Source organism: Ostrinia nubilalis, chromosome 12 (assembly GCF_963855985.1).
Source record: "Ostrinia nubilalis chromosome 12, ilOstNubi1.1, whole genome shotgun sequence".
Classification (NCBI taxonomy): Eukaryota; Metazoa; Arthropoda; class Insecta; order Lepidoptera; family Crambidae; genus Ostrinia; species Ostrinia nubilalis.
In genome coordinates this window covers 13359200-13372393 of record NC_087099.1, presented here as the reverse complement: position 1 = coordinate 13372393, position 13194 = coordinate 13359200, and the positions used below count along the sequence as shown (strand labels likewise).

General features: G+C 38.3%; 1 protein-coding gene and 1 non-coding gene across 2 annotated transcripts; both read left to right on the top strand.

The window, feature by feature from the left end:
- The first annotated feature begins 835 nt into the window (after positions 1-835).
- On the top strand, positions 836-906 carry Trnag-gcc (transfer RNA glycine (anticodon GCC)). Its single transcript has one exon. It is a non-coding gene; the product is annotated as a tRNA-Gly (tRNA).
- Positions 907-6450: 5544 nt separating this feature from the next.
- Positions 6451-10463, top strand: LOC135076559 (uncharacterized). The gene is made up of 3 exons (XM_063971001.1): positions 6451-6701; positions 9484-9665; positions 10039-10463. Exons 1-3 carry the CDS (start codon positions 6509-6511, stop codon positions 10138-10140), a joined length of 477 nt encoding a protein of 158 aa, XP_063827071.1. The 5' UTR covers positions 6451-6508; the 3' UTR covers positions 10141-10463.
- Positions 10464-13194: the final 2731 nt, after the last annotated feature.

Below are 13194 nucleotides of genomic sequence, written 5' to 3'. Positions count from 1 at the left end.
TAAAAAGCTTTAAAAGCCGTTTTTAAAATTGTGACAGTTGACGAATTAAGGATCTATGCATAATGATCCTGAAAATAAACAGCTATCGACTATGGAGGTGTTTTAAGATGAACCAATTCCAACAAAAGTCCCATGCGCTCGGAACACTTTGAAACTTACGGTCGCCTATTTTTCCCAAATATCCGATTATATGACAGAAACATCACTAGAGAAATTTAGAATGGTTAATTCTTAATAGTAAACAGCCACTTTTTTTTCCAAAAGTCTTCAGTTTAATAAGGGAAACTGACCAGCATAATCGAATCGCCATTCGTGACGAAAATGTGAGCTTTTACACGTCTCGTCAAACAACTGACTATTTGAACACTCAAAATATGAAATAAACAGGTCCAACGCTACAAAATTCTTGCTTGGAATCTAAACACTTCTTTTGGTACCCATTACATTAAAATTAAATGCGTGAACAGCGATTTATGTAGCCAGAAGCAACTGTCGGTGCGGTCAAAAACCATGCTTTGGAAGTGCCTCAAGCTGAGTGGAAAAAATGCTATGAAAAGTGTTTCGGACACATTAAAAAGTACATAAATCATGAAAGACAATACCAATAAACGCAATCAATACCATTTTAATAATATACTACTTTGTTTTCATAGTTAGGCTCACAACTTAAATAGTGTCCCACGTATCAATCGAATCTCCGAGTAACAGTAGCGAAATTTCAAACGTGACCTATCATTATCTTTCCGAGGTCAAGCGATGCGTGAGCGCACATCTTTCCGCCTTTCTATTTGCGCACCGATAAGTACTGGTGTGTATTTTTATAATTAAAGAACAAGCATCGGTGGTTCAGTGGTAGAATGCTCGCCTGCCACGCGGGCGGCCCGGGTTCGATTCCCGGCCGATGCAAATGTTTTTTAGAAAATCAAGTGCCTTTTCGTGATTTTTTCAAAGACATGTGATTGTTTTTTTACCATTAAATAAAAGGCTATAAACTATGGTGTAGTTGTCTGTACAGTTATGTGAATTAAAATATCATACAAGAATTAATATTAGTATTATTTTTGCCGGGAACGTCAGCTTTAACGAATATGGAATAAAATTATAACATTGTTTTGTAAATTGAATCGAACCTGGGATCAATTAAAATAATTAAGTTCAATTACCATCGAATTACTATGGAAGCAGCTGAGCATACTCTAAAAGTATGTCAATATATTTGTTAGTTAATGCTTTTTACTAGGTATATTGTTCACTTTAGGTAGTTTAAATAGTAAATGTATTATTTTAAAGAATTCTGAGTTATCTTTTACTTCTAAAACAAACCTGTAGAAGTGTATACTTTAGTATTGTTTATGACAAAAAAACAATTTAGGTCAGTTTTTTAGATTATCGTAAGTACCTAGTTGATTTTACGTTTGGTTGAATAACAATTACTTGAAAACAAGTTGAATATTACGTAGTAAGCTGTGTTGTTGAATTCTATATAAAATATTTTTCATTGATGTTTAATCATATTTTTGAAATGGCAATAAAAATGTTTTCAATAAACTTATGTGCATTTATTTGAACCACTCGTATGTATTTTACCCTGAAAATGATTTCATGCAGGCGCCACATTCACATGCACACTTTGGCACAGAAGATCGTCCGCCGTTTGTACCAGATCGTCGGTCCATTGAATAGGCCTCTTACCATGAAGGAATGGAAATTGATGAGGGTATATCCGCTTTTATCCGTATGTGCTTCATAATCATTTCTGGCTGTGTGAATTCAGGACTGGATCAGCAGCGTGAGTGTCAAATAATTCGTTATACCTATATACAGGGTGTTAGGTAAATGGGTATATGAGCCGAGACCAGCCCATGTTAACATACTCATATAAATACTATAGTGGTGTCAGAAAGTCTGGGAAAGGTACCATTATTGAGTAATCAGCTGATTCAGTTTTTGTCGCCAGATTGCGTCGTGATACCCCTGAAAATTAATAGTACGACAAACTTGCGTAGATAAAACAAATAACAGAATTCATTATTATTTTCTGCCTAAAAATTTTTCTCTGAGAGGCAAAAACCTTAAGCAGTTCCCCAGGAAAATCAGTCCATATAAAAAGATTTAGCATAAGTCAAATACTCCCTTACCTTATTTGATTCGATTTGGATAAGTAAAAGTAAACAAAGTGGTCAAGAATTAATTTTACTTCATTGCCTGTAACTTACTTATTAAAATTAATTGAATAATCATTAAACTTGATAACTGATTAAGGAAAATGAGACATTGTAGGTAATCATCTAAATTTTATCATCGTAAATCACGATTATTGAAAAAAAAACCTTAGGCATTAAAGAAAGTGTCCAACGCACTGTTTAATCTTTGAAGGACAACGAAAGGTCCTATTGTTCTCGAACAATGGGACGGCACGTGTAGCGAGAGTGAGACGCAAGACGTATCGCACGGCGGCTTTCACTTGCAAGAAAGAGTTGGAAGATCATCGCGGCGCAGGAGTAGGGAAGTGACATTGAAGGCAAAAAATCGATTAAGATTTTTCTCTTGTTCAATAATAAATCGTTGAAGGATTTTTTTTTCTACAAATAATAAGGTGCCATTAATTAATTTCCAATCATTAATGGAGACGGACGACATGTGGTTGGGGTTAAGTTTTCATTTCATGATTGACTAATGAAGGTCGAGTCGTCTCTGGGGTCAAAGTGTCGTAATTACAGTGCCGTAATTACAATCCAGTTGGTCAGTAATCTTGCTGATTGTCTATCAATAGCCTATCGAAGGGCCACCCAATCACTCATACTATCGTTAATAAAATATTATCATATTAATTATTTTCTAAGAAAAATAACAGCGTTTATCGCAAATTAAATTTAGCTAAAACATTTCCAAAAGCATGGCAGATTACCGTTTTCTTAATTTACCAAATAAAACTGTGTTGTTAGTTTTTTTTTTCAATATCTTCTATCTGATTTAGACCAATCGATAGTATGAGCGATAGGATCTATCAATTATTCGATAATTGATTTTAAGACATTCCTATTGATTAGTCAGATGGGTTTCAAACAATTTGATATTTTAATCGATTTTTTGTAATATCAATATCGATTACCGAATTTATGGAAAAAATAATGACCTCGCACTAGTTGCACCGCGCATGCGCCATGCGGCCATGTTTATTTGTTTACATTATTATTTGATCAGTTTGTTGCGATGTTTTGTTGTTCGACGTTCTGGATAATTAGATATTCAAATAGCTAAGTAATACAATGACATTATGGTGTTGAGTGGTGTTGGTGCAATAGGACTTTGTGTTTTCTTTAGTGTGATGAACGATTTATGTCCGGGAGACCTTCCGTTCCACGATACCTTGTGTCATAATGTTTTCGCGGGTGGGTGAATCGACACCACCATACCACCGCGAAGGGAGACCCGGAGATCCCGTTCTTGAAAATAGGATTTCACTACAAGTACCTACCTACCCGGTCACTTGAAAGCGTGGGAAGGTAAATAAGTGAGTGGATGGATGTGATAATGTGTTGCGATTCGTTTTGTGAATTAGAGTGAAGTGTTACCCCCTGAATATCTTGGATTGCTTGCAGAGTCAATAAAAAGAGGTAAGTGAAGAATTGGTTCAAAAGTAATAATAAAAGTGGGCGGTGCCGACTCGCGTCAAAATTTGTGAATGAAATACCGTTTGACCACGTTTGACCTAGGAGGGAGTTGCGCGATCGTAGGGCTGTCCAAAAATTAAAATAATAATTATTTATTTAGTTTTGTATGGGAAAATATTATTTATTAAATATTACGATATCCACTTTCTAACACCACTATAGTATTTATATGAGTATGTTAACATGGGCTAGTTTCGGCTCATATACCCATTTACCTAACACCCTGTATATCGCTCGCGCGTAATTATATTGCTGTCGCGACTGTGCGACGGGCGCCCGCAGTGAGTGTGCGAGCGCGACAGCAACATAATTACGCGCGAGCGATAAGGATGGGTAGCTTGGGGTCATTGGACAAAATTCTACGTGCTCACGGACCAGGCTTTACCTAAAGTAACCATTAAGTTCGCAACACGTCTTTATTACAGTTCTGTTGTCAACTTTTTGGCCATTTTGAATGTCACGAATTTGACGCTGACTGTACTGCCGGTGATCAAATTTTAAACAAAAGGACAAACATCTCTAACCTTTGACATTGTTGCAGAAACACGGTATAAAGTGATAGACTCCTCCCGAGGGCAGCTAATCATGGTGAACGGCTACACGTTCTCCAAAGCGAACAGGATTTCCCACACGTGGGCTTGCTCCAGCAAGTCCGGGAGGCAATGCAAGGCTCGGTTGAGGGTGAATAAGTACAACCAACTCCTGGGCATCATGCTGAAGCACACTCACCCACCCCCACGGTATTATATCGACGCAGATGGGACTTATGTAAAGTTGTATACTAAGTAATATTGTTTACTTACACTTAACTAGAGGCTAAGTTTCTGAATGGAGAGGTTTGGCTTGAGCATGATCTTCTACAACCAGTGGCCTTATTCACGTATTTTGACAGTCAAGATCTCATTGAAAAACAGTTCTAAATCCGTATTCACAAGGGTCATTTTTGATAGAACGTTTACTCGACAGGATCGCAACTCAGCGATTTGTTGCCATTGAAGTTTTGTTACGTCGTCCCATTGAAAACAGTTCTAAATCCGTATTCACAAGGGTCATTTTGATAGAACGATTACTCGATAGGATCGCAACTCAGTGTTTTGTTGTCGTTGAAGTTTTGTTACGTGAATAAGGCTACTGATCGAGCTAACCGCGCACCTCGCTGGAATGCGACTCCCTCTCCCAGTTACTCGCATATCTCCCGGTGTTCACCCCGTCCGTACTAGAAGGTCGATGTGACGTCACGGCCGCCAGGTGCGCAGTGAACTTTTATATCAAAATCCTTACGTAGGAGATGAGCACGCTCAAGCTGGAAATCTGGATTCAAAACTGGGCCGGCCTTATGCCCGTTTTCACTATCAATCTCTAATTTTAAGTGGCCCCTTTGAAAACAAAATTCCTATTGTGTTACCATAGGGGTCACTTAAAAATTAGGGATTGATGGTGAAAACAGGCATTAGTTTCTTGCGAACAAGTGTTAGGTTTTAAATTCTATTGGCATAATTGCCTACTTATGGCTTGGATCTATCTCTCGCCTTTGCCTTGATGGAGACTTGACCTTAGCAGTATTCTGCTGAACTCTAAAGATAAGTATTCGTTGTATTGAAAGTGTAAGATGTTGATCTTGATCTAGTCATACTTTAAGTGAATCTGCTCATCATGCAAGCACATGGTCATGGATATCGCCTGATTTAAGAGATTTTTTTGCCAGAAAAGTGCGTCATAATATGATGTACGAATAATACATATTTTATAATTAGTTTATTCAATATAATTTATAAACAAAAGTAAAATATTTAAACAATGTTAAAATAACTTCTGTAAACAGATTTGTTCTAGTCTCCTATGGTCAAAGTATTCAGAAAAAAACAAATTTATTACCTATTTATGTTAACACACTGATTATAATATTATAATTGTTATTATAGTCATATAATCATAGATATAAAAAGTGTCCAGAAAGTAGGAATTTATCAGGAGAACTTAATCACTCCATACATATTTATGCATGTGTACTTATCTGTTTGTGTAATTAAAGGATATATTTATTGATGTTACCTATATTAATACAGATTATGGAATAATTGGAGATTTAAAAGCGCACGGTTATGACTTCTATAGTTTGGTCTGCGAGCACGTAGAATTTTGTCCAATGACCCCAAGCTACCCATCCTTATCGCTCGCTCGTAATTATGTTGCTGTCGCGCTCGCACACTCACTGCGGGCGCCCGTCGCACAGTCGCGACAGCAATATAATTACGCGCGAGCGATAAGGATGGGTAGCTTGGGGTCATTGAACAAAATTCTACGTGCTCACAGACCGGGCTTTAGTAAAAGAAAATTCAGTGAGCACGGCCCGGAACTTGAGCAGTTGTAATAAGTTCGATTTCGCAACAAAAATTTTATTTTGATGTCATAACATCAAATGCCTGATAAATGTTAGCAGCAAACTTATTTCGACGAATAAATATAAATTAGTTTGTTTTATTTTACCTTTTCCCAGTATCCAAAATCTATTTTTCGGCATGGTGTCTCCCAGGTATAATTGTGAGAAGTCACGAGCGCAAAAGTATTTAACACTGTATAGTTAATTCCATTATTATACGGTTTAAATTCTAATAGATACTTGTAACTGGTACATTACTAATTTGTTGAAGTCCAAATCAATGACCTCTATATGAACTGCTCAGCAAAGTTTACGTGTGTTCTTAGTCTTTTGGTTCTGGTAGTAAAACTGCTAAAAACTTTAGTTAGGTCAACTCTAAAAATAGATAATAACATGCCTTATTCTTGCAGACATCGAGTGTAAACTGATAAAGACCGGCCGGGGTATCCTGGCGATGGTGCAAGACTACACGTTCATCAGGATCAACCGGCGTTCTAACATCTGGACCTGCTCCAACCGGCAGAGCACCCAGTGCCGAGCCAAGATCAGGGTTCACGATGAGACGGAATCGCTCCTGGAATACCACCCGGATCATAACCACCCGCCGCCCAAGTACCACATCAATAAGCAGGGACTTTATTGCAAAGGTGAGAGGGATTGTTATATTTTTTGGTAGCCTATCCTCACAATTTTGTGTGGAAATCTTAACTAGAAGAAATTGTTTCGTTGCGGGTCCAATGACAGTGAATGAAATATAATGAAACAGTCCATTCAATACATAGGCCCTTTCCAGGGCACTTATACACCTCCCAAATACGACATGCCCTACCATCACTTCGGGACAACATATGGGCTGGTGTTGAGAAGTGTCGGAAGAAACTCAGTCACCTTTGTCAGGGAAATTCAGTTAATTTTTCTCTGGGACAAGTTTGGCCTTCACTGGTTGGTTTTTATTGGTGGTGAAGCTGTAGATCCTGGCTACACAGGAGATTCAGCGATGGGAACAAGAGGGAATAGTTTTATTTATTTATTTATTTAAACTTTTATGCCAAAATAAATTTGAACATAAGGCGAACTTAATGCACTAAAGCATTCTCGACCAGTTTACCTTTGGGTTGAGCAGAAAAGAAATTTGTTTGGCGGTACTTCTAGTGCAGGAAAGAAAAACAAAAACAAATATGCTACATACATAAATAATATATAAAATATATAATAAATAAATACATACATAAAATAGATGATTGAGTTAAACTGAAATTACAATTCATGAAGATGAGATCATTTTGAGAAAGTGATTATGGACAGATTTTTTAAAAGAAAACTTACTAGACGCTTGCCTGGTCTCTTCAGGCAGAGAGTTCCAGAGCCTAATGGCCTGGAGACGGAAGGAGTCGGAGAGAAAACCAGTTCGGTGAAGAGGGGTAGAAAGAACGGATTTGTTGGAGGAACGGAGCTGACGTGAGTGCGTAGAGCTGAGAAGATTAAACTGAGACTTAAGATATGAAGGAGAGTTGGGATCATTTAGAATTGAAAAAAGGGTACAGAGAATTCTGAGTTTGCGTCGAAGTGGGAGAGGCAACCATTGAAGCTGGGAACGGTAAGCGGAGATATGGTCATATTTACGGAGACAGAAAATAAAGCGAATGGCATTGTTGACAAGGCGATCCAACTTTGTAAGTAGATCTTGATTCAGGTCGGGGTAACAGACATCGGCATAGTCGATTATCGGGAGGACAAGAGCTTGAATGAGGGAAATTTTCGTTTTTGTTGGGAGGAAGTTTTTGAGCCTCCAGAGGGAGCGCATTGTGGCTGTAACCTTCCGACTGACCTCTGCAACCTGTACATTCCAGCTGAGCGTGGTGTCCAAGTGCAAGCCAAGGTTTTTGACGCTCGCACAGTAAGGAATGTCAACTCCATTAAAGTTAACCGGTGGCACACCGTTGAGGTGACATATTTGACGCTGACTTCCAATAATTATGGCTTGGCACTTGTTAGGGTTGACGGCTACACCAAATCGACCAGACCACTCAGCAATGTAATCAAGATCAGCATTTATATACTCCACAGCCCTGTTGATGTCCTTGAAGTGGCATTGACGGTAAAGTTGCAGATCGTCTGCATATAGATGGCAAGAGGAGCCAATACCGGAGGTGATAGAGTTTATAAAGAGAGAAAACAGTAAAGGAGAGAGTATGCCACCCTGCGGAACGCCAGTAAGCAAGTCACGCCAGTGGGAAATAGAGTTATCGATACGGACCGCTTGCTGGCGGCCACGAAGGTAGGAAGCAAACCAGTTAATTGCAGTAGGTGTAAGATTGAGTTGGGTTAAAACAGCCAGAAGAACGTCATGGTCCACAGTATTAAAGGCGTTGGAAAAGTCAATCAATACTAGCAGTGTCACTTCACCGTGTTCCATGCCTATTCTGATATCCTCAGTCACTTTAAGTAGTGCAGTGCTGGTACTGTGGCCAGGGCGGAAGCCGGATTGAAACTGACTAAGGACATTGTTGTCGAAGATGAACTTAGAGAATTGGGAGTGTACAACAGCTTCCAAAGTTTTGGAAAGGAAGGGTAAGATAGAGATAGGTCTGAAGTTGTTGAGCAAGGTGGGATTCGATATTTTAGGAAGAGGGATGACGAAAGCTTTACCCCATAAAGTAGGGAAAGTGCCAGAGCTTAAAGAGAAGTTAATAATGTGGGTTATTAAAGGGAGAGTGCAGTCGAGCAGAATCGATATCATGTACCGGCCTATGCCATCGAAGCCAACCGCTTGTGATTTGATCGACAGTATGACTTTCTTGACTACATCGACTGACACTGCAGAAAAAGAGAAGGTTGTCGAGACGAGAGGGATCGTGGTAGTTACCTCGGCAATAGTTTTATTTTTTACATCAGGGTCCAAAGTTGAAGCAGAAGAGAAATGAATATTTAATTCATCTGGTGAAAATTGAGAGTTTGAGAGTTTAATGTCAGCTTTGCCAAAGCCAAGTCCTTTGAGGAACTTCCATACATCGGCCGAAGAAGAATTATGGATATTGTTATGTATGTACCTCCGTTTGGCTGATCTTACCATCTGATTGCACCGGTTTCTGGCAGCCTTGAAGCTATTCCAGTTGCTGTCACTGCGGACCTGTTTAAATCTTCGAAAGGCACGGTCACGGTCAATAGTTGAGTTAACCAGAAGAACTATTATTAATGGACAAATTCATCATCATCATCTCAGCCATAGGACGTCTACTGCTGAACATAGACCTCTCCCAATGCTTTCCATGTTGCCCGGTTGGTAGCAGCCTACGTCCAGCGTTTTCTGCTACCTTAACGATTTCGTCGGTCCACCTTGTGGGTGGACGTCCCACGCTGTGTTTTACATTCTTCATCCGGACAATTCTTTAATGGACAATTCGCTAAACTAAAACTTTATCTTTTCAGCATGGATTCCAGAAAAAAATCTTGGCACTGACGACGACCCTTATTTCGTGATGAGGCCCAAAGGCATGGCGTTATTATGGGGCGAGCACAGATACTTCAAGCAGAAGGAGTGTAAGGACTCCACGATATGGAGGTGTTCCGAGTACGGCAAGATGGGGTGCCTTGGCAGTGCCACCGTTAAAGTGAGTTTGTTTGGCCTTTCATGGCTTTATTATGGCAGTATGGTATAGAGAGCATATCAAGATAAAGGTTCTTGTGTTTTATGAAGTAATAGGTGGTATTTTACACACACAACACAATCAATCACTTAGTACAAAGCAGTAAAAAATTCTTCCTGGTTCGATTTTTATATACATTTTTGCAATTTGTAAGGAGTACCGTCTTTATGAAAATGTCCACCGTAGTCACCAAAATTTTATTATAGTGTGTACCAGGATATACTGAAACCTATACTAATCTATAGTACCTACTTACGTACTACCAATCTGCCTTTAAAAATTCAACTCCTGGTATTCTTCTACCTCCAAATAATGTAAGATTGATATCTTTTCACAGGATGGGTGCGTGATAAGATGTAAAAGTCATTCGTGTTCAGAAACGTCTTTCCCGAATATGGACCTGAAGGATGAAGAAGAGAACCCTGAAGCCGAAACTTAGATTAGCTATTTAGCAGTAGAAGTCTTAATTTCACAGGTTATTAATGTGGGAAACGGGATTATTCCCGTCTCTATTTCCCACCACTGCCATTCCTGTGTAGCTTGTACATTGTACTGCGCCATCTAAAACACAAAAAAATCATCAGGTCACTTATGCCCGTTTTCACCATCAATCCCTAATTTTTAAGTGACCCCCTATGGTATGGTAACACATAACAGGAATTTTGTTTTAATAGAGGTCACTTAAAAATTAGGGATTGATGGTGCAAACGGGTATTGATCAATAATATCTTACTTATTCGACTGGTTTCTCGAAGTAGCTCCTTTTATGGATCAATTGTATGTATAATGTGGGTATTTCTTATGAAATCTCAAAATTTGAGATTTTATTTAAATTTCTTTTTTTTTACATAAACTTAGATATTTTTTGCAGAGATCAGAAAAGTTACTTTTAAAGATCTGTCCAGGGGTATTGGTCTTCCATATTTTTTTATATTACCTATAAAAAATGAGGTTTTAAAAAATTAATAAATGAGGGAATGATTAACGGAGTGAGGGAATGATTTATTATTATATTATAGTAAAAAACAACATGTACAAATGGCATATTGGCATGCTATAAGTTTTGACAAGTATTTCGGGTATTCACTAGTCTAAGTTTTTACTTGAACTTTCGCTTTTTCCTTTAAATATTTTAATCTTTCTTTTTCCCGCAGTTTTTTCAAAGATTCAGTATTATTTTTCATTTTTCTCGCCTTTTTCTATCGTACTCTTTCTTTTTTATTTATTTTTTTGCATCACTCAACTTCTTTTGTCGTGCTATTTTGCTTCCACATACATGCACCTCTTTTAAATTAAATACCAGGAAATACAAGTTACATGAAATAAATAAGCCTAGGCGCAGACCATCGATTTTTCGTCGTCCGATAGTTTAGTCGGGCAGTTAATCAGTATGGGCATGTATGGAAGTTCGCACATTACGCCGATTTGATTTGGCCGACTAAATAGTTGAATACGATTCCCAACTGCCTTCCAATTAAAGTATCGTCCAACTATCGGTCGATAGCTTGATCAGACGGCGCTCCTCTACGCGCGCGCAGACTGGCCGATTTTTCGTCGTCCAACTCGGCCGATAGCTTCAGTTTGCTCCTCGTTTTTGGCGGGAAAGGTTATTATTACTAATTAATTGATTTAACTAGTTATTACTCTCGATTTAACTTTTTCATGATCATTTCCCTTTCATTATCATCATTTCAGCCACAGGACGTCCACTGCTGAACATAATCCAATGACTTCCACATCGCACGGTTGGTCCCGGCCTGCATCCAGTGCCTTCCTGCTACCTTAATCAGATCGTCGGTCCACCTTATGGGTGGACGTCCCACGCTGCGTTTTCCGGTACGCGGCCTCCATTCCAGAACCTTGTTGCCTCATGCCGTCAGTTCTGCGTACTATGTGCCCTGCCCACTGCCACTTCAGCTTGCTAATCCGTCGGGCTATGTCAGCGACTTTAGTTCGTTTACGGATCTCCTCATTTCTGATTCGATCTCGTAAAGAAACACCGAGCATAGCCCTCTCCATAGTACGCTGTGCAACTTTGAGCTTCTGTATAGGGTCTATAGTGAGAGGCCACGTTTCCGAGTCATCACAGGATGAACACGGACAAAACGAAGCTTATGTCGAACGTCCATGTTGCGCTCGATTCTTGAGATTGTTGACAAGTATGTCTACCTCGGACAAACGATTCAGCTAGGTAGGTCCAATTTCGAGAAGAAGGAGGTCAATTTCCTTTTCATGATGTATAAATTTGAGATGATTTTTATTAAACTTTTATCTTTTATGTAACAATCTGAATTTCGAGCAGTTGAAGCCGCAGGCATGAGTTAATTTGGTATAAAAAAAATTATATTATTTCTGGGAAACATTCTACGCGACTGATCTCTTCAACAGCTCTCTATCGAATGAAGCAATCGGCCCGATTTTAAATCGGCGGTCTGCGCACCCACGCCCGATTCAACTGTTTAGTTGAATCAGTGTGAGCACTGAGAGCCCAACCCGACTAAACTATCGGCCGACTAAAAATCAACGGTGTCTAAACAATCTAAAAAACCGCAGATTACTGGATAAATCATTCCCTCACACGACCGTCATTCCCTCACTGCACTTAGAAGTGAGGGAATGACTGTGAGGGAATGACGAATTTTAACTTAAGCTACAAAAACACCGACACATAACCTCAATTTGCTTGTTACATTTTTAATATGTATTTTACTCCCAAAAACGCATAAAACCAACAAATTTTAATGATAAATATTAAAATGCTTAATACATTAATGTAACGTGAGGTAATGATCGTCATAAATTTAACTTTTAACAATTTTACGCAAAATATTTTTTTACACGAACTAACCTACTGTTGAGAAGAAATTGCCATCTTGAATCATTTGAGAGTGTATCCAGGTACTAAAAACTTAAAGTTGCGTTACTAAATATCGTTTGACACATTCAGAAATCGAATATTCGTAATAGGATGAGGGAATGATTTTATTTGGCGGGACACATTTAAAATCGAATCATTGTTTTTATAAATTTGTTGTTGTAAGATGAAAGCTTTTATGGACAATAACAAACATCTTTCTTACATATTTGCATAATTTTATTATTAAAAATATTGATATATTTCAAGTTAATAGGCATTTTAGTAATAATTTTGGACTAAGGGACAAGGTGAGGGAATGATTTTCACGGTAATAAAGTAGCCATATCTTTTTTTTCTTTAGAGGTAATACGTTTTCTTTTTATGCAATAGTGGTATAGACAGCGTACATTCAAATAAAAAAAAGACTTATGTAATTTAATGCATGTGACTCGGCACTAATGGCTCGGGAATCAAATTTCGCAATTTGATGAGAAATACCCATGTATGTAATATGTTTTGATAATTAATTAATTATCCCAAGCTGTATAAATAAATGAATACTTAAGTAATACCGTAGGAATTTTAAAGTAAGGCGGGTTTAAGAATTGACATTTATTCAAAATATCAGATAGATAT

Coding starts and splice junctions, on each gene's coding strand:
- LOC135076559 (XM_063971001.1), top strand. CDS start 6,509: ATGGTGCAAGACTACACGTTCATCAGGATCAACCGGCGTTCTAACATC. Junction 6,702..9,483: donor GCAGGGACTTTATTGCAAAG/GTGAGAGGGATT, acceptor TTATCTTTTCAG/CATGGATTCCAGAAAAAAAT. Junction 9,666..10,038: donor TTGGCAGTGCCACCGTTAAA/GTGAGTTTGTTT, acceptor ATCTTTTCACAG/GATGGGTGCGTGATAAGATG.